This window comes from Mirounga angustirostris, unplaced genomic scaffold (assembly GCF_029215605.1).
Source record: "Mirounga angustirostris isolate CCGP_5_RB_7025 unplaced genomic scaffold, mMirAng1.0.hap1 SCAF_3, whole genome shotgun sequence".
In the NCBI taxonomy this organism is placed as follows: domain Eukaryota; kingdom Metazoa; phylum Chordata; class Mammalia; order Carnivora; family Phocidae; genus Mirounga; species Mirounga angustirostris.
This window is the reverse complement of record NW_026991711.1, coordinates 71,733,857-71,756,382: the sequence shown is the minus strand read 5'-3', so window position 1 is coordinate 71,756,382 and position 22,526 is coordinate 71,733,857. Positions and strand designations below refer to the sequence as shown.

General features: G+C 39.8%; 1 protein-coding gene across 1 annotated transcript in view; it reads left to right on the top strand.

Annotated features, from left to right (window-relative positions):
• The window catches only part of MTUS2 (microtubule associated scaffold protein 2), a 383,491-nt gene that overhangs the window by 45,724 nt on the left and 315,241 nt on the right, over nt 1-22,526 (top strand). Inside the window, exon 3 of the mRNA XM_045869255.2 lies at nt 10,960-11,157. Coding sequence (XP_045725211.1) covers nt 10,960-11,157 — 198 coding nt within the window. The remainder of the gene's footprint in view (nt 1-10,959; nt 11,158-22,526) is intronic.

Sequence of the window (22,526 nt, the reverse complement as noted above, 5' to 3'; positions counted from 1 at the left end):
TTCTCATTTTTTAATGGCTGAATAATATTCCAATGTGTGTGTGTGTGTGTGTGTGTGTGTGTGTGTAAAATAACTTCTTTATCCATTCGTCTATTGATGGACACTTAGGTTGTTTCCATGTCTTGGCCATTGTAAATAATGCTGCTGTGAACATGGGGGTGCAGATATCTTTTTTATGTTCTTTGCCTTTGGATATATTCCCAGAAGTGGAATTGCTGGATCATTTTAATACTTTGAGAGTTCTCCATGCTGTTTTCCATAGTTGCTATGCAAATTTCCAAACCCAGCTGCAGTGCACAAGGGTTCCTTCTTCTCCACTTCCATACCAGTATTTGTCTCTTATCTTTCTGGTGATGGACATTCCAATAGGCACGAGGTACTATCTCATGGTGCTTTTAATTTTGAAAGCTTTTACTTTGGTTGAAATTCAGTTATTTTTTTCTTTTGTTGCTTACGCTTTGTGTCACACACAAGAAATTATTGCCTAATTTGAGGTCATGAAGATACATAACTATGTTTTCTTCTAAGAGTTTTATAGTTTTAGTATCTCTGTTGAAGTCTCGAATCCATTTTTGAGATTTTTTTTTTTATGACAAGAGGTAGTCGTCTAACATCCTTCTTACACATATGTATACCTAGTTGTCCGATCACCATTCGTTGACAAACCATTTCTTTCCCCCATTGAATGGACTTGGCAGCCTTGTTGAAATTCAGTTGACTATAAATGTTGGGTTATTTCTGCAAACTCAATTCTCTTACATTAAGCTGTGTCTGTCCTTATGCTAGTACCACACAGCCTTGATTACTCCAGCCTTGTACTGAGTTTTGAAAAATAGACCTATGAGCCCTCTAACTTTGTGTTTATTTTGCAAGATTATTTGGACTATCCTTTGTTTTTTTGAATTTCCACATGAATTTTAGGATCAGCTTGTCAGTTTCTGCAAAGAAGCCAGCTAGAATTTTGATAGGGATTGCATTGATCTGTAGATCAGTTTGGGGAGTAGTGCCATTTTAACAATGGTGAGTTTTCTAATCCATGAACATAGAATGTTTTCCACTTGTTTGTGTATTCTCTAATTTATTTTAATAATGTTTTGCAGTTTAAAGAGAATAAGTTTTACACTTTGTTTGTTAAGTTTATTCCTGGTATAGCCACCTTGAAAATATAGATGAACCCTCAAATTTGTTCAGATTCCCATTTAGTATTAGGAAAATATTCAGGTAATTTGGATTTATAGTAAAGCAAAATGAAATATTACAGAGTAGCCTTTTCATGAAATAGCTTTATAGTCTAGAAGCAGTGCATTTCATACTTTCAAGCACGCTGGTATAAGTAAAATTCATACAAAGCAAAACCCCCAAAACGTCTACATTGGTTCTCACACACAGTTGACCCTTGAACAATGTGAGGGTTAGGAGCACCAATTCCCCTGTGCAGTCAAAAATCTGTGTGTAACTTTTGTCTCCCCAAATCTTTATTACTGATAGCAGTTAACCTGAAGCCTTACTACTGACCAGAAGCCAACATACAGTAGATTACCACATATTTTGTATATGTATTATGTACTGTATTCTTACAATAGAATAAACTAGAGAAAAGGAAATGTTATTAAGAAAATCATAAGGAAGAGAAAATACTTTTACAATACTGTGCTGTATTTATTGGAAAAAAGAAAACACCCATAAGTGGACCCATTCAGTTCAAACCTCTGTTGTTTAAAGGTCAACTATAATTGGAACTTTACCAGGGAGGTGATTGCATAGTTACCTTAGACAATGAAATAGAAAGTCCTCATTTGCTTCTCTTTCCTAGTGGAGATTGATAATGGCACAAACATAACTCAAGAGGGTGTAAAAAGCTTTATTATCTACATATTTCATGTTTCTGGGGAGAGCAGAACAGGTCTTCCAAGGAGGTCCAAATGGCTTGAAAGAGAACAAGGAAAGGAGATTCATTTGGAGTTTTTTTTTGTGGGTAGTGAATGGGGTATGGGTGATTGTTCCAAACTCAGGCAGATGTTGGAGTGGTTTGACTTTCCCACAGGTGCCAAGAGGGGAATACCACACTTGCTTGTGAGCTTTCTCAGATGGGAGGAGCCAGAGAGCCCTGATGTTTGATGATTAAAATGTGCTATATTTAATTGAATTTGAACTTATTTAGTAAGCCATTATAGTGCTCTATGAAACTTGCAGCTTAAGGTCATTAAGGAAGGTAAAGTTCCAGTGAATGCCTTGTTCAAGAGCCCAGCGTTGTGTATTCTGAGAAGCGAAATGATTGCCTTGTTCGCTATCAGTAATGTTTGGAACTCCAAAAGTGGATAAGGACTGTCATGGTGAGAGCTTGTATTGTGGCTGTAGGGAGTGTAGAAACATGTGTGACTTTAATTTTATTGCTTGGGTCTCTGTAGCACAAAATGATTCTCAAACTTTTTTTTTTTTTAACCTTAAAGAGCACAACCCTGAATAAGGAATTGTTCCTGCCACTGGCTGGACCAGACAGCCAGGCCAATGGCAATGGCCCAAGAGTGTAAAAACGTGGGGATGGGACTGACTTGGACCAGAGCATCCAGTGTTAGATGACACTTTGAAGTTTGTCTAATTGTGGGACGCTTGGGTTGCATCCTTTTCAGGAACATCTTGGCTACGGGATGAAAACAGCAACTCTCAATGAGCTCCATCATGTGTGACAGTTATGGTTCCAACCATATAAAGTGCATAAACTCCCACTGCTGTTCATCGGTTGATCCTAAAGGGGCTCCACGGGTAGCCAGTGGGTCTGGGAAAAGAGTGATGTCCTCTGGCACTGTGACATCAGGCAAGGGACTGAGGACAGGGAGACCACCCCCTTCTGCAGGTGGGCTATGCCATAGGGCCCAGGTTTGGTTCCATCCTGTAGCAAGAAGTCCAGGCTACCTCTGCTGAGTTTGTGAGTTTGTGGGATGCTACTTTTATAACCTACGGCATATTGGGGACCTTGGTGCACAGGGTAACAGGTTCAGGGCAGATGAGAGCTTTACTTTTCAGGAGAGACCAGCAGGGGCCCAGCCAGTGCCACTCTAATATTGTATATTGCAGGGCCAAGGAGGTCAGTTTCTTAGAGCAGAAACCCATGAGCAACTTATAACCATTATTGGTGGTCTAGAAACTCCAGAAGGCATGAGAGGGGTTGCTAAAGCCTCTACAGTGAGAGTGTCTCTGAGGGCACTAATGGAAGTCTGTGTTGACTGCAATTTGGACAGATTCTAGAGCCTTTTGTTGGAGGGGATCCCACGAAAGGTGAGCCACTTTGCAAGTAACAGCATAAATGGGCTTACATATAGTTTGCAAATGAGGAATATTTTGCCTCCTGAACCCAAAGGAGTCTAAAAGACCCCAGGTTTCTTTTAATATTTTGGATATTGAGAGAATCACTGTTTCTTGACAGTATCAGGGATAGAGTACCCCACAGCTTATCAAATAATTTGTAGGAATTTAATTAAGGTGGCAGGGCCTTGCACACCTTTGTGTTAGGCAGTGGCCCATCTGTTTTTTATGGGCGTCTTTGTATTTGTACGTCCTGAATAAGTGTGTCATATAAATGTCCTCAAAGGAAGATGTCGTCATTGTAATGTCAGACCTATGCTCCTGGAGAAAGGTGGATCCAGTCAAGATCTAGCCCACAAAGATTTTGTGGGTAGCCGCTCTTTAAAGGTGTTTTGTGTCCCTTCAGGAAGTGAAGGAAAACTGTGACTGAGGGACTAAGAATGGGCCAGATTGTCTTGTTAAATGAGCAGTAGGGGTCTTGTAGTAATGTGTTTCAGTTCTTGCAGGCCTTGCTTTAATTTATAGCCAGTCCTGTTAACTGCTTTAACTGGAGGTATGGTCTGTAGGGTCCCATTTTGTCAAGCTAAGTTTTTTATGTGTCAAAACTTTAATTTTCTCTAAATGTATTAATCACAGAGTGTTCATGTCCACTATGGGATATTTTAGGGCAATGGATGCTCTGACTCTGGGAAATTGAGGCAAGATGATAATTCTCATGGTTAAGATGAAGCATATCTATGTTTCTTTTATTTCTCGTTCAGTAACTCCCTCAAGATTATAGAATACTATAGGGGATATAGTATTTAAATTTAATGAGATCCCCACGTATAACTATAGTTTGAGCCCCAGTATTGATTAAAGTCATAAAGGTTTGTCAATTAGTACATTTAAGGAGATGTTAAGATTAATTCAGAAGCTACGTTATAGATACACAAAAGTCAGTGCCCTTTTTATCTTTTGGTGTCTAAATTCTTTTAGGAAATTTTCGATTTCCAATTGGGTCCAACTGTAGACCTCTGTTTCAATTTTTTGTTTATTCTGCCAAATCCGGGCTTCTTCCCTTCTCCTTCCTCCACCCCTGTATTCCTTTTTATCCCTTGTTGGTTTTACTGGGGGTTCTCTCTACTCCCCTTCTATTTGTAGATTTCCCCCTGGGAGAACTTCCAATCAGTATCATCAGGGTTGGAGGCCTCTCCCATGACAGTGTTACTTTATAGGACTTAAGGACCTCAGGCTTAAGGAGGATTTGAGTTAACTCCTTTTGCTATGCTATAGAGATGCCATGGGTGTTTTTCTCTATAACTCCGAGGATCAGGATTTTGTTGGGACAGAGGCATAGACAGCAGTAGCAACAGAGGTATTTAAGGGACCTGCGCAGCCATTTGCTTTTAGGAATGCAGATCTCAGCATTTCACATACTGCTTTTTCTCTTTTGTGTGTGTGTTTTTTCTTCTAATGACTGCTTTTTCATGAGTGATCACCCAGGGGACCTGTATGCAGCAAAAGGTAGTCTTTCCCCTGAGCCTGGCATCTGTTACAACTGCGTTCTAAGATACCTGTGCAGGACCCCAAGGCCACACTTAGGACCCCACCCCAATCACATTCCTGTCTCTGAACAACCAATTAATTATTGAAACTTTCAACATGGGTCAGGTTAATCTATGACAGAGGCTCTGTCGGACTCACTAATGCAGAGCAGAGCAGCACAGCTCAAAGCATGAGCTAGCCATCAAGCAGCAGCTCCAAGGCCGTGCTTTCCTTCTTTCCTGTTCTTGTTTTCTTTTTTTTTTAAGATTTATTTATTTATTTTAGATAAAGACAGCACACAAGCAGGAGGGGCAGAGGGAGAGGGAAAGAGAAACTCAAGCAGATTCTGCACGCAGGACAGAGCCCAACATGGAACTCGATCTCATGACCCTGACATCATGACCTGAGCCAATACCAGGAGTCGGAAGCTTAACCAACCGCGCCACACAGGCACCCCAGTGTGTGTTTTCTATTAGGCAGCAGAGTCAGCTAGCAAGCGAAACACGAAGAAAGGCTCCCGGTGATGGGGGTCACTGTCTCAGCATCCTGGTCATACCACCTATTGTTGTGGTCACCCTGAAGAGATAGGATGGACCTCCACCCCAAATTTGCTTTGGATGTCAAGACCAATGATGCCATACACAAAGCAGCTTATGAGGGAGTTTATTACTCACATGACTGAGGTGTCTGGGGAGAGCAGTGCAGGCCTCTCAAATACATATAAAATGACTCAACTTACTTTATTGTCGTCAGGGGTGGGGGGAGGTGAAATTCTTGTGGATGTGGGAAGGGGCTTGTGTAGTTTGACTTGCCTGCCTGCGCCAAAGGAGGCCGTCCTGGGCTTTTGTGTCAGCTTTTCCAGATATGTGGGCAGTCTAAAAAGAGGTGTGGGGTTTGAAACCTGATAGCTGTTAGCGGTCAAACATAAAAAAAAAAAAAAAGGGAGTCCAACCCTTTACCACATTTCCTAAATATTCTATTTTGTTGATGATATTGTAAATGAAACTTTATTAATTTCATTTTTGGATTAGTTATTGCAAGTATATGGAAATACAATTGATTTTTGTATATTGAACTCATTTATTACAAGGTTTTAGTTTTCATAGGGTTTTCTATATACAGGATTGTGTGATCTACAGATGGAGAAAGTTTTGCTTCTTGTTTCCAATCTGCGAGGCTTTTAATTTTCTTGCCCAATTGTCCTGACTTGAACCTTCCATAAAATATTGAGTAGAAGTGGTGAGAGCAAACTGCCTTGCCTTGTTCCTGATCTATGGGGGAAGGATTCATTCTTTTTCCATTGAGTATGATGTTAGCTATGGATTTTTTTTCCATCCCCTTACCAAGTTGAGGACATTTTTCTATTCATGAAATGCTCTTGGAAGTTGTCAAGTGATTTTTCTGCATATATTGAGATGATCATGTGGTTTTTCTTTGTTCTATTCATATGACATAGTACATTGATTTCCATGTTATACCACTCTTTCATTCTAGGGATAAATCTCACTTGGTTATGGTATGTAATACTTTTTATATGTGGCTGATTTCAGTTTGCTATATTTTGGTGAGAATTTTGCATCTGTGAGAGTTTTCTTTTTTTTCGTGATATGTTTGGTTAGGTTATCAAGTAACACTGGCTTCATAGAATGAGTTTGGAAGTGTTTCTCTCTCTCCCTCCCTCCCTCCCTGGAATAATTTGTGAAGACCTGGTATAAATTCTTTAAATGCTTGATAGAATTCCCTATTAATGATATTTGGGTCTGGGCTTTTCTTTGTAGGAAGTTTTTGGATTACTAATTCAATTTCTTTGTTATAAGTATATTCAGATTTTCTATTTCCTTTTTTTCCCTTTGTGTTTTTCTGGAACATGTTCATTTCACTAGGTTGTTCATAATATTCCCTTATAATTTTTTCTACTTTTGTAAGATTAGTAGTGATGTCCCCTCTTCATTCCTCACTTAACAAATTGAGTCTTCTCTCCTTTTTTCTTGATCAGTTGTAACTAAAGGTTTGCCAACTTTGTTGATCTTTCTAAAAACCAAATTTGATTTTCTTGACTTTTTACTTTTCCATTTTGTTATGTTTATTACCATTCTAGTATTTATTATTTCCTTCCTTCTACTTACATTTGGTTTGCTCTTTTTTCTTCAGTGTCTTTAGATGGAAGATTACTTTATTAATATGACATCTTTCTTCTTTTTTAATGTGGGCATTACAGAGTGCCTCAGTGATTTTTGTTCTTATGGCCTATCTCTGCCTTTGGGCAAACCTCTTAGTTATGACTCTGCTGGGGGATGTGGCAGGGACACAGGTCTGCTCCTCTAGGAGTGGCAATCCTGATTTACAGGTGGCTGCTAGGCAGGGTCGGTAGCTTCTGTTCTTCTCCTTTTACCTCTCCTGATATTGAACCTCTAGCCTACAAGTGAGGCAGGGCAACAGTGATTAGGGCCCCAGTATTTTTGGCCTGCTGTGGTAAGAGGGGGTAGTGCCTCTGGCCTCTTACTTGGGGCTGGGCGAAGGGAGAGTCTTCTGACCTCTTGGCCTCTTGCTTGCATGTAATTTAGTTTCTGCAACATGGACCTGAGAGGAGGGCATAGGGAATGGGAAATGATGGTGGCCCACCTCTCCCAGTGAGATATGGTAGTTCTTGAGCAGGGGGAGAGAAATCCTGTTGCCTTGGTCCCAGCCACCCAGAGTAGAGCTTTCATCATGCTGAGATGGACAGGGTTGCAGAGGAGGAAAGGAGTGGGTCAGGCTCAAGTGCCATCCAGTCTGACTATTCTTACTGGGATTTAGTAGATTTTCATTTATAAATGTTTATTTGCTGTATGCCCTTAGAACAATTTCTAGAAACTTTAAATGATTGTTGTTTTTTAAAAATGATTTTTACTAATTATGGTTGGTTTACTGGAGAAAGTGTCCATGAAGCTCCTCGTGCCACCATTGTGGAAGAAGATGTCTCTCTTATGTGTCTGCTTAGTTTTATTTAATATTAATTATTATCATTTGTTTATTGAGGACTTACTGTGCACTTTGATATGCTATTTCCATCAAAGTCTGTATTCTTGAATAGTCCAAGGACACTACATAGTTGAAAAAAATATATTCTTCTGACGTGCTGCACTTGAGAAATAGTAAGGAGTGCACATTTTTATAAGTAAATTCCTTTTATGAGAAACCAAGATTAAATTAAGGCACATTCAGTCAGTATGTAATGCTGAAGAGCACCTTTCCCAGGCTGATATGGCATCTTCTTTGACGTTTTCACCCCAAAGTATGCTCCATGGACTACCTGAATGAGAATCACAGAGGTGCTTGTTTAGAAAGCAGAGTTTAGAGCCCCATTCCAGCCTAGTTCACATGCAGAGAGACCAGTGGAGGTGTTCAGCCCACACAGCAGACTATATTCATGTTGCGCAAGCTTGGCTACTGCAGACTTCAGCTAAATTTGATTGAATAATTTGTCAAAACCACTGTGCTAGGCACTGATGGTTTCCAAAGAATGAGACCTGTTTTTCCAAACCCTGAAGGTACGTAAGCTATTTGTGAGATGTATCTGGTAGGAGGAGAGACCACTGGATACTAACTTGATGTATGGATTACATTAAATTTAGAAAAAATAATGTACACAGAGAGTTGGTGTAAGACATACTCCCACAAGTAGCCTACACCCACATACACTCACAGTATGTGCCTTTATTCAAAGGGAAAGATGGACTAAGGGAAAGTGAAAGCCCAGAACTCACTTAGAGACCTACGTCATGTCTGCTTGGGATCCTGTGTTGTTGAGTTCCCTCTCTGCATGTACATGCTACCTTTCTACCGACGACATGAGCAATCCCTAAATATAGGTAAGGGTAGAATAGGGTAAATTCCTCTTTGAACATTTTCAGTGCTTTTATTGTCTTATGTAATGATTTAATAAACTAGTTTTAATTTTTTAAAGGAATTTATTTAGTTAGTTAGTTATTTTAGAGAGAGAGTACACACGTGCAAGTGCCTAAGCAGGGAGACAGGTAGAGGGAGAGGGAAAGAATCTTGAGCAGATTCTGCATTGAGCATGGAGCCCTGTGTGAAGCTCAATCCCACTACCATGAGATCATGAACCTGAGCCAAAATCAAGAGTTGGATGCTCAACTGACTGAGCCACCCAGGAGTATCTAGTTTTCATTCTTAAATGAATATTAAATGAATGTTTATTATATGCCAAGGTGTTCTGTTAGGAATTCTGACCTTTCCTTCATTCTGAAATATGGGTTTGTTTACTAGGAAAAAAAACCCATTTATTCATATTCTTCTCACTTGATTTTGTGTAATCTTAAATCAGTTATTGATTAACTGGGTTGGGAAAGAGGTTATACTCTTACCCTCTATAACTGAAATTAGTATCAAAACATGATGGATTTAGTATACTTATTATTGAAATCACATCTGATTTTTTAGAAACTGTTTTACAGGCGTTATCCAAAATTGCTTTAGTTTAAATTTATTGCGAAAATGTATCTGATTTACGGGGATACTTTCATTGTTCTGGGGATATCATCTCAGAGTATGCAAAATGATAGAACAGCAATTGAAGGCATTGATCTGACATTTAATTGCTGATACAGAAGGGCCATTACTACTTATTAAACAGTGACTATTTCTCATCATATTTGAACATTTTTTTCCCAAGCAGAAGGACAGAACTGAATTGGGAATATTGCAGCCCCAAATCCCTGTTCCCTCTTCCCTCTGCACTCACCTGATTCCTCCTCCTCCTAGTCCTGACCCAGAAATCAGGAAACCATAGTTGTGCATATTCTGCTTTCATCTGGATGTACAACTGGCTACAGCCTCACTCTTAGGGGGAGCTCCTAGTAGAGGAAGAGGCACCACTGGACCAGATTGACATCTGTTGGTTCTCCACAGATTTCCATACATAGATTTATTTCTATTATAGATTCTTCATTGATTTTTAGGCATCAATTTTTTAAATTTTTTTTTATTATTTTTAGTCTGAAACCCCTAAACCCAGTTAATCTTTCAGTAGATAATAAGGAGTGAGGAGCATTGCTGAAGGATCTGTATATAAGCACTCACAGTAAATATGGCAGGTAAAAGTTATAAATGGCTTCACTAGGACAATCATACAGAATATTAGGACTTTTAGCCCCTTTTCCTTTTAAGGAATATTAAAGAGCATTTGTGTGTGATAACATTCTGGTTCTATCTGATATTGAAAGACTTCTTATAATGTGGAGATGATCATTGCAGTGGCCATGAACAGAGCCTGGTTCAGATATCATCATGCTGAGATGGTGGATTTATAGCATGATGTTTTATTATTTCAAAATTAGCTGGCTTTGCACATATCTGGGAACTAATTTTGAAGTTTAGTTTGTTTTTTGAATTTTAGTTTAACACAAAACCAGATCATGGAGAAAGGAAAAAAAAAAAAAAAACCCTAGCATTAATTGGAGCACCTATAAAGTTCTGTTACAAGCAATAATATTTATATTAGACCTTTGAGGCCAGTTTTATCATCCCAGTCCTTCCATGGGAGGAAACTGAGTTCTAAAGTGTTGGGTCAAGTTTCCGAGGTTACACAGCTAATAAATGACAGAGACTGGATTTCCACCTGGCCAGCTCCATAGTTTGTGCCCACCTCATTCCTACAACCAACAGAATGTTAGCAAACGATTCTTTGTACATGCTTCCATGAATTATCACATACTGTTTAAAATTGCTGATGAATTATTTGCCACAAGGGCTCTTTGCCCACTGCATGTCAGATTTTAAGGTGTATGTCTATTTCACAATTCTAGGGTAACGTGCAACAGTAAGTGTTCATTCCATTCAGCTTCCTAAGCACTGTATACCTTTGTTTATGGTCATATAATAGAACTAGTTGTCTGTTCTTGTCTCATCTGCCCCGCTGCCTCTCCTCTTATTTGAATTCTCTGAAACCCCCAGCCCACTGCGAGGGGCCTTTCTCATAAAGATGTGTTTGTGAATGTGCTAAAGCACACCCTGCAAGATTGATTGTGGCCTGTTTATGATAGAGCTAGATTAATATTCGTAGTCCATGTATTCTCTATCTTGTTGTCAACGGATTTTTTTGTTTTGTTTTGTTTTCGTTAATTATAGCAGATTTAAAGAAAGCCTCCGGTTCAAATGCTGCAAAGTCCAATCTACCCAAATCTGGACTTCGTCCTCCCGGATACTCTCGTCTGCCGGCAGCCAAGCTAGCCGCGTTTGGGTTTGTGCGGAGTTCCAGCGTGTCCTCGGTCTCCAGCACCCAGTCCGCGGACAGCGCACAGCCCGAGCAGGGCCGGCTGGCCAACCGTAAGTGGGCGGGGCCGGCGTGCGCTACTCCCCTGCGGGATACGCCCCTCGGGCCACACTGGGCCGGGTGGATCCGCATGCGGGTGTAATAGTTTCATTCCTTTGTGTATGAAAGATTTGATTTGACTACTTTAAGCTACCATTGTTAGGACTTTAGAAAAGAATCTACTGAGGAAAAAAAAGCCTGTTTGGCCCTATCATTTTTCAGTTATGAGTTAACGTGCTAGAAAAAGATGTTGAAATATAGAAAATGACTTATCCAGGGGCTGACTCCAGGAGCCCTTTGCTCCATGGATTCTATGTAAGAAGTCAAAGAAAGATCCAAAACAGGTGTTACATGAAACATGTATTAAATAGTGGTGGTGAGAATCCTTTTAGTCACCTGGGATTACCTGTAATGCCTTCATTTTGATGGAACACTTGGTTGGATTTCTAAAAGTTAACCAAATGATATTGAAAATAAAAAAAAACACAGCTGAACTTCTTCAACTCTGTGTCCAGAAAGATCCCCATTAGCTGAATGAGGCTACTCTAGGCCTGGTTCCTGAGACTGATGTTATAAGCTATATTTTATAAAGTCTGAATTAATAGTCTCAGAGTAAGTCACAAACAGCCACTGTTTCTAAAGAAGATCTGGAGGTTGCCCCATTTGGCTGTGCCTTTGATGACCAAAACTTATCTCAGCCTGTCAACTTCAAAGTCATTGTTATTGGATCTGAAGCCATGACATCTCAGATGTTGGTTAGCAAGAACTTGCCGGAAGGCCAGGAAAGTCTTAGAGGTTTTCATGTGCAGGGCTGTTTGGGAGGGATTACAACAGTTGAATCAGGCTGAAGTAGTAAGGGAGAGACAGCAGGATGGGGTTTGGGGGGTAGAGTTTGAGAATGAGATTGATTCATATTATTTTTTTTTAAATTTCCTTTCTCTGAGCTTGCTCTTTATCCTTTCTTGGGTTTGGAGAGCTGATGTGCAGCACATTTGTACTTTTACAGTTCTAAATTTTGGTCTACCTAGTTATTCCTAAAAGTAGTACCTTACACTTTCCTTTATGTTGAAGTGTTTGTAAGCAGTTTCTGAGAGGTTTTTGCTCACTTGGTTTCCTAAAGGCGCTGCATCTCTGAACTACTTTCACACAGGATTCATGTTAGGGGCACCGCTGTCATTATGGATTCCATTAGGGCCCAGTAGATGTCTCAAAATCTGAAATATGAATATAATAAAGAACTATTTGCAAATGTGGAACTCCTATTTTTAGAATATGTGTGTGCATATTGACAGTCTGAGGATTTTTAAATATAGGAGCAGCTATTTGTCATAGTTTTTAGTAGTAAAATTCCCAATGGCATGTTTCTCTTTTGGAGGGAGCACGAGAGTGATTAAAAAAAAAAAAAAACTCACATGGTATATATCTTTCTAAGGAAGATGCTAAAGCCTTGATTTCTTAAAGAAATAATAGTAATTTCAAGATGAATTGAGCTTTGTTCTTGTGGCAGCAGCTTTTGCTAAAGGAGAGCTGACAGGTGTGGACATAATTTCAAGATGAATTGAACTTTGTTCTTGTGGCAGCAGCTTTTGCTAAAGGAGAGCTGACAGGTGTGGACAGAATCATTCCAGGTGTGCTTAGGGTATTTCTTCTCACCTCTGCTTCATAGGACACTAGAGAGGGATACCCTGAGCACCCAGAGGGACAAGAGCCATAATGTGCCAGGGAAAATAACTCCTACTTTAAAGACTTCATATTAAAAGCAATAGATATTCACACCAAAAACTATTACGATACCCAGGAATCAACCTAACCAAAGAGGTAAAAGATCTGTACTCTGAAAACTATAAAACACTTATGAAAGAAATTGAAGAGGACACAAAGAAATGGAAAAAACATTCCATGCTCAGGGATTGGAAGAGGAAACATTGTTAAAATGTCTATACTACCCAGAGCAATCTACACTTTTAATGCAATCCCTGTCAAAATACCACCAGAATATTTCACAGAGCTGGAACAAACAATCCTAAAATTTGTATGAACCACAAAAGACCCCGAATAGCCAAAGCAGTCCTGAAAAAGAAAAGCAGGGGTGCCTGGGTGGCTCAGTCAGTTAAGCATCCCACTCTTGATTTCGGCTGAGGTCATGATCTCAGGTTTGTGGTATTGAGCCCCACGTCGGACTCTGTGCTCAGTGCAGGGTCTACGTCTACCCCTTTCTCTCTGCCCCTCCCCCTGCTCACCCTCTCTCTCTCTCTCTCTCTCTCTCAAATAATTAAATCTTTAAAAAAAAAAAAAAAGCAAGGCTGGAGGCATCATGATTCCGGACTTCAAGCTATATTACAAAGCTGTAGTGATCAAGACAGTATGGTACTGGCACAAAAATAGACACAGAGATTAATGGAACAGAATAGAGAGCCCAGAAATGGACCCTCAACTCTATGGTCAACTAATCTTCGGCAAAACAGGAAAGAATGTCCAATGGAACAAAGACAGTCTCTTCAACAAATGGTGTTGAGAAAATTGGATAGCCACATGCAGAAGAATGAAACTGGACCATTTCCTTACACCACACACAAAAATAGACTCAAAATGGTCAAAAGACTTAAATGTGAGACAGGAATCCATCAGATTCCTAGAGGAGAACGCAGGTAGCAACCTCTTCGACCTTGGCCATAGGAACTTCTTACTAGACATGTCTCCAGAGGCAAGGGAAACAAAAAGTGAACTATTGGGACTTCCTCAAGATAAAAAGTTTCTGCACAGTGAAGGAAACAATCAGCTAAAAGGCAGCCTACAGAATGAGAGAAAATATTTGCAAATGACGTATCTGATAAAGAGTTAGTATCCAAAATCTGTGAAGAACTTATCAAACTCAACACCCAAAAAACAAATAATCCAGTTAAGAAATGGGCAGAAGCCATGAATAGTCTTCCAAAGAAGACATCCAGATGGCTAACAGACACATGAAAAGATACTCAACATCACTTATCATCAGGAAAATACAAATCAAAACCACAATGAGATACCATCTCACTCCTGTCAGAATGGCTAAAATTAAGAACACAAGAAACAACAAGTGTTGGTGAGGATGCAGAGAAAGGGGAACCCTCTTGCAATGTTGGTGGGAACACAGACTGGTGCAGCCACTCTGGAAAACAGTATGGAGATTCCTCAAAAAGTTAAAAATAGAGCTACCCTATGATCCAGCAATTGCACTACTAGGTATTTACCTAAAGGATACAAAAATACAGATTTGAAGGGGTACATGCACCCTGGTGTTTATGACAGCATTATCAACAATAGCCAAACTATGGAGAGAGTCGAAGTGTCTATCAGCTGATGAATGGATAGAGAAGGTGTGGTATACACACACAAACACACATCACTCTGTAATTTGTAAGGCACACAGTCCTAGATCACTTCCCCTTTCACCCTGTTTTGATTGCTTCATGGTGCCCCTGTGCTTGCTTCTGTTCCTTGTTGGATATTCCAGGTCCTCCATGACCTGCCCGGTTCCCTTCTTGCCTCTCCTACATCCCGTCCCCTCATGTACACCCTCAACTGGCCAACCAGAATTGTTCATTTTTTCTTCTGAGGGCTTTGTGCTTTCCTGCCTTTGTGGTCTTGGTGTAAACGTCTCTGGAATGCTCTCCCTCTTTCCCTAGCCAGATTTCTCTGTAGATTCTGCCATTTTCAGGTGCAATTCAAATGCCACTTCCTCTAAAAAATTGTCCTTCATCTGTGAACCCAAAGCGATCTTTTCTCCTGGGAACTCCTGTGGCTCCTTGCTTGCATCCCTTTTGTGGATTATCACATTCTGTCTCATTGTACTTATTTATTTCTCTGCCCTGTCTCCCCTACAGATTATAAGCTCTTCGAGGATAGGGGCTATGTCTTTTAATAATGTTAGTATCGCTCATGCCACCTAGCATGGCCTTTACAGTAAGAGAGTTTCAAGAGAAATTCTTTGCCAATAGAAATTCTCTTACATTTTCTCTTATGTAAGAGTATGGAACAAGAGAGAGCCCTGAGAGTAACCTGAGCAGCTTTCAGAAGTATTTTGTAGAGGGAACTTGTTTTCACTTTATCAAGGCTTTCACAGGTCTTGATAGTTGGTGGAGTTCATCATCATTGTGATTTTCACAGTTTTCTAGAATCTCTAAAATGTTGCTTCTCTTGACTATGGTATACCTATAGATATTTTATACAACTCAAAGAGTAGAAAATATAATAGGTCATTTAAAGTATGATTATATTCAGAGATAAATCATCATGTAGACTGACCTAATAGTCTCACAGATATCTAATAACCTATGTATCTCCTTGCATGTAATTAGCCACTTTCAAAGAATTGGCCTAAAACCCTACCATTGTGGCTTTTTGTGAAAGAATTTCAGAGTTGTCAAAATTAGACCTCTCAATTGGAGAGATTAGATATTTTCATTAAATTCTAGAGTTTTATTTCTTATTTTAATACTTAAATAAGTAGATGTTCTTTTAATTACCGAATAGGATTTGGGTTCTGGGGATAATAATCTGAAATGGAAAATCACTAGCCCTTTTGGAAGGTTATTCAATGAAAATAAGGGTTAATATGAAAGCTTTTTGTAATGTTAACTTCAGCATTCATGCTCATGAATAACATAAAATACATTTACATAAATAATACATTTGATTTTCTGTATCTGACATGAATTTTAATTAAGTTCAGAGTTGCCAAGAAGTATTATTACCAAAACAACCGTTAATCTATCTCATGTTCCATTGGCAAAGAGGGAGTCATTTTTTATTCATGGAAAAAGGAACCTAAAGGGACCTGTGAGGTCAGATTTCAGAGAAGCTCTTGTGTATTTGAGATTAAGCCTTATTGACATTGTACATTCCATTTCAAAACACTCCGGATAATGATCATGTCCACCCAGAGATGGGATTAGAGTATGAATGTCTTTTTGTTTTGTTTTGTTTTGTTTTGTTTTGTTTTAGTTGACCATTTTTGGTTGAAAGTAAGATAAACTGAAATTTGGGGGATGATAGGTAGGTAGGATTATGGTAGGGGAATTATGGTAGAAACCATGTCTAGTTGAACTGTCTCATTTTTCTTGGCTGTCTGGTTTTGTGACTATCAGACTGTCCATTTCCCTTCCCCAATCCAGCCCTCTTTTAGCATCTGTTTTGAGGTAAGCACAGAGCTCAGTGTTGCAGCTGTTGTGACCAGGACACCAAAATTTCACTCTTGCAAAGTTAGAATCCAGTGGGGAGATAGGAGTGTGAAAAGAAATCCATGTAGGGAACTGTGAGTCTGGCTATGGCTGAAGATTGCACAGCATTTGGTGGGTGGGAAGGGGAAGGAGATACATGAAGAGAGGAGCACCTAACCCCCTTGAGTTGGGGGTGAGGGAAGTCCTCACACCCTTTAGATCCTCTCCTTGCTATCTCAGCACTACTGCATTATGTCTGCAGACCTAATTATTCCACATTTTAAGTAATGACAGTGTTCTGGCTTTGCTGTAAAATAATCTGGCACCACCTCCTCCCCTCCAAAAAAGTGAGAAAAGATAGGTAAATTTTTTATGATCTTGAAGCTGGATGATGGAACTATGAGGGTTTATTGTACTATTTACTTTACTTATTTTATATGTTTGAAAATTTCCATAAAAGACAAATAAAATCCCATCTTCTCTCTGTATTGGCTTTCATTTCTTAAGAGACCATATAGCATAGTGATGAAGGATGTGGTCTCTGGAGGTAGGCTGCCTGGGTTTGCATCCTGCCTCTGCCATTTACTAGCTCTGTGACTTTGAGCAAGTTACTTAATCTCTCTGTGCCTCTGTTTTTTCATTGTAAAATAAGAATAAATAAAAATAAGTGTAACAAAACACAGTAGGTTTGGGAATATTAAATGGAATTAATGAATGCACAGTGCTCGGAAAAGAGCCTCGTATATTCATAACGACAGTGGTTCAACGCCATTTCTATTCATTGGCCATGTGCATTAAGTTCTTTGTGGAGAAGGATTTTAAAGATTTTATTTATTTATTTGAGAGAGAGAGAATGAGAGAGAACACATGAGAGGGGGGAGGGTCAGAGGGAGAAGCAGACTCCCTGCCAAGCAGGGAGCCCGATGTGGGACTCGATCCAGGGACTCCAGGATCATGACCTGAGCCGAAGGCAGTCGCTTAACCAGCTGAGCCACCCAGGCGCCCTGGAGAAGGATTTTAAAAGCTCAGTTGGAAAAATGACCATGATGGATTAACTGTGTCTGGCATGGGGTAAGGTGGTAATGATTATATATAAGTCAGGGAGATGATGTCTGTTTCATTTCTTAATTTTTATACTCCCCTCTGTCATGTATGTGAATGCCTCTCTGAACATTAAGATGAAACATCTATCATTTATGTAACATGAAGGTGGCAGTTTTAGAAGTTGATTTTCATGGGGGTCTCTTTTGGGCTGTAAGCTTCAGGCTATTTGGAAATTTATAAAATATAGGCAAAGAAAGTCATATTTTGTTTTCTTTATCTAAAGGGGTTCTGCCATGCCCTTAGCATGTTATCATTTGAGGCAATACCTTCTTCAGTTGGGTTGCCTTTAAATGAAACATATTTATGCAAGGTGACTAAGACATAGCACATTAATCGAAGCTGATGGCATATAAAACCTCTACTAGAAATAGAAACTGAGAGTTGGATCTGATTTTATTTCTGTGCCTTTCTAATGTCTGTAAGAAAAAGTGGGAACATTTAACTTTATAGTGTGTAAAGAGCTTCACGCAGCTTCAGCTTCTCATTTTGCTAGAGTCTAATTCCCATTGTACTAGGGTTTTACTTTGTCAGATATCTCAATCCGGTGTAGGTGGGTGGGGGAAAGAGAAGAGTGAGAACAAAAACCAAAATAAGCTTCTGATTTTCTCTGGAAATGAGGAAGTCAAACACATGTCACTGATGGATTTAAATATCTATTTCCCTGGAATCTGTAATTATGTAATTTAAAGTATTCTTTATAAGGAAAAAATAGAATCATTTTCACTGCATCTTGCAGTTAACTTTCCAGATTCTTCCCACACGTTCAGTTCTCTTTCTTCTTTCTTTGCTTCCTTTATACTCATGTACACAGGAGGACATGGTTCTTCTGTAAGTGAAAATAATTTCTTTATTGCTTAAGTAACACCTACTTTATCCACCTAGACTCAGATATGTGGGCAACACTATTAGAAATCACATTGTCCCTCAAAGATTTATAAGTGCCATAGTCTAGCATGTTCTAGCTTATTCAAGATATTTAATGAAAAATGGATACTTTGAACTATGGAAAAGGGGTCAAGATAAGAAAAGAAGGGCCATATGCACCCCAGTGTTCATAGCAGCAATGTCTGCAATAGCCAAACTGTGGAAAGAGCCGAGATGCCCTTCAACAGACGAATGGATAAAGAAGATGTGGTCCATATATACAATGGAATACTACTCAGCCATCAGAAAGGATGAATACCCAACTTTTATATCAACATGGATGGGATTGGAGGAGATTATTAAGTGAAATAAGTCAAGCAGAGAAAGTCAGTTATCATATGGTTTCACTTATTTGTGGAACATAAGGAATAGCATGGAGGACATTAGGAGAAGGAAGGGAAAAATGAAGGGGTGGAAATCGGAGCAGGAGACGAACCATGAGAGACTATGGACTCCAAGAAACAAACTGAGGGTTTTAGAGGGGAGGGGATAGGAGGATGGGTTAGTCCAGTGATGGGTATTAAGGAGGGCACGTATTGCATGGAGCACTGGGTGTTATACGAAAACAATGAATCATGGAACACTACATCAAAAACTAATGATGTACTGTATGGGGAATAACATAACATAATAAAATTAAATTTAAAAAAAGAACAGAAAAAAAAAGAAGTATGCCACATTTGTGTGCATAATATGCATCAAAATCAGCATTTATGGTAATAGAGTAATTTGGGGAGAAAGTCAGTTAATCTCAGTAGACTCAGATTTTTATTACAAAGTTGGAAGAGATTGAATTAAATGAATTGGCCACTTTTGGCTCTCAACAGCTAGTATCCTGTGACTTCATTCTGTTAAAATTATAGAACCATTTATGCTTCTTAAGTGGTGAATAATCAGAAGTATATTTGAGAACAATTACTGTGACAATTGTGAGCCAAGGCATTTGGACAAGGGAGACTGGGGATGAGTGATCTTAGCAGTGCCAGAATTAGGGATGCTTTCCTTCTGGCCAGACCTTACTTTTGTTATTTTTTCTATCATGTGAGAGAGAAATTTCAGAACACTAACAGAGAGCAGCTCAAAGGTTTTATTGCCCTGCTTTTTATCTATAAAATGCAGAGCTATGAAGTTCTTGGAAGTCCCCTTCTTGCCCCTGCACTCTGCCTATTGCTGCACCTCTTGGATTATTGGTCAAGGGCTACAAGAGATGGGAAGTGTGGGGTTGGGTGTTTTCATACCTTTGATTGCTTTTAGCTTTCACAGAAGCAATAGGTCAGAGGTAACATTCCATCACAACTCTAACACCACCAGGGACAGTGACAGAGAAGAAATAGTAAAAAGCAATCGAGCATAACTTTTAGACTCATACTGACTTCCTGCAGGAACTTTGCCAACAGCGCATGCTTTCTTGTATTGCCATAACACGCACAGGCTATCTCCTGGGAAGGTTCATAAAGATTCTTGTAATAATATCTTCCTCAAGGCAGTAGACAGGGGTCACAGATTGGTAATTCCTTCAGCTTTCAGTGATAAAGAGGATAAATTTCATGATGTCAGTGAAATAACAGGCCGCAGTTGGGAGGAGAGGGTTAGTGGGAGCCTGAAACATAGGGGTCAGTGGTAGGGATGGAAAGGAAGGGCCAAATGTGAGAGAGAACTGACAGGTCAAGAGCACCTGTGAGGGAGGGGTGGCTGGAAGGATGAGGGCACCACTTGCAGAATTGTGAGCTCAGGAGCGGGGTCTGAGGGGCTCTAGTCATGTCAAGGTCCCAGAAAAGCATTCATATAAGTTCATCCAGATTTACAGACATACTGGACTGACATTAAGGAGAGCAGCCATGACTGACCTCACTGGGGAGTGTGAGTAGGACGAGATGGGAAGAGGGATGTGACACATGCAGGATGGGACCGACTAGATCCCAGGGAATACAACCAGAGAAGGCATAGTCAGTGAGGAGGGGGGAGCATCAGGAGAGCCCAGGGAGGAGAGACATTCATGGCAAGGAGATGGTCAGTCACTGCAGTCTGTGCTTCACAGACTGACCATCTCAACATGAAGAAGAGTGGGAACACAGATTTAGTATTAGGAGGCCACTGGGAGCTTTGAACAAGATGTATGAAGGCAGGAATCAGGTTACAAGGGGGTAAGGCAGGTGAGGATGGAGAAAAGAGGTGAATGTTAGGATGTTCGGTGGAGAAAAATGAAGACTCAGTAGAGGAGCAGAGAAAGTTGTTTTGTGTTTGGTTTCACCCCCCCCCCTTTTTTTAAAGCACAGATAGGAATGTTTATGATCCAAGAGGAAGATTCCAGTGATGAAGAAGCCATTAAAGATAAAAGCAGATGAGGATGATAGATGGAGCAATTCCTGGAGCAAACAGGAGGGGATAACATCAAATACAAGTTCAGAAAGGTAGCCATGAAGAAAGAAAGAAAGGGGTGAAGGTTGAATGTAGAGAAATACTGGACTCCTAGGAAGAGAGAGCCCCAGGAAGTTTCACATTTGGTAGCTTCATTTGTCCCAGATAATTACAAAGTAGGGTTTTTGCAAAGAGCAAACATGGTGCAACTGGGATTTCATAAAGTAGAAAGGCATATAATGGTTGCCTGGAGTAATAAAGTATGAGTCAATAAGAAGTGGAGGGAGAATTGCGGGGCTGGCTAAAGGTTAACTTGAGGTTGGAGAACACGATTGTGTACTGGAAACAATCTACCAGATTTTGAGACTGTCTCCAGTGATGTGATAGATCACACTTCTCTCTAATGTGTTGTCCCTATTATACTATAAGTTAGAGCAATTCAAATTCCAGAGTGAATATATAATGATTTTCAGGAGCTTTGAGTCATAAACTGATATTTAAATACAACTCCTTGGAAACAGAGGTGCTGGTTGACAAGGGTTGTAGGGGGCGCCCCCTCAAGCCCTCTCTGCCTCTCCCCTTCCCTGTCCAGTCTTGCTGTACCAACCCTAAGAGATTCCATAGATGACCATCAGAAATCACTGGTTTTATGGCAAATATGTGCAGTTGGCTCAAGAATCAGAGACAAAATTCACTACTATGGTCAAAAGGGTAAAATTTTCTTCTAAAATTAAAAATCCTAATTATTATTGCCAAGAAAGGCATTTTCTTATTTGCATGTTTATAATAGGGTCCTCACGTGTCTCTAGAACATTGCTGCCTAGTAGAGCTTTCTATGATGATGACATGCTCAGTATCTATGCTCTTGGTACAGTAACTACTTGTCATATGGGACTGCTGAGCCATTGAAATATGGCTGGTGAACTGAGAAACTGACTTCTAAATTTTCTTTAATTTTAATGACTTTAAATAGCCACATGGCTAGTGGCTATCCTATTGGACAGTGCCATTCTAGATTGTATTATCACTTTGGATTTTCTAAAAGATATAATAATATTTCTGATGCTAACATCTTTGAGATTTGTAATGACTAAAAAAGATCTCCTACTTGATCCCTTCAGGCTGAGGAGACCTTTCTAAAACCATAGATGCTGCCTGTTTCATAAGTTCATACCACTGATCATAAAACCAGGTCATAGAAGATGGAATAAATCATCCATAGTGATGGGGATCAGAGTCATTATCTTAATGTATAAAAATAGCAGAGTATGTGTAATTTAACATTTTGTTTAAAATACCTTCATGGAATATAAATATATTAACTTATCCCAGTATATCTAGAAAGAATTGGATAGGATCCAAACTAGAAGGAAAAAGGGGGGTGGGGGAGATAAACATATTAAGTCAAAGGAAAGCTGGAGGGGAAGGGAAAGGAAGGAAGGTAAAGGGGATGAGGTGCAGATGGTAATATAGCTGTGGTGGGGAGTAACCAAGAAGGGGATACAGAACTGTCAGTGCTCCATCAGCCTCTTTCTGGTTTTCTTGGAGACTTCCGGTTCAACTGCTCTCCTGCCCTGGCTCCCCACAAGGTGGAGACACAGTGAGAGCTAAAGCAAAAGCCCAAGGTTCAGGCAGCTTTTTGGATCTCTTGAGAGGCAGAAATTTGTATTTTCAAGTAAGGGATATGCTGGACTAGCAATGAAATACTGATCAGAAAGAATTCTGAAGTGGGTGCTTATAGATAAAAAGAGAACTTCATTTCTGTGAAATGTAGATCTCACCCTGTGGAATTTTCTGGG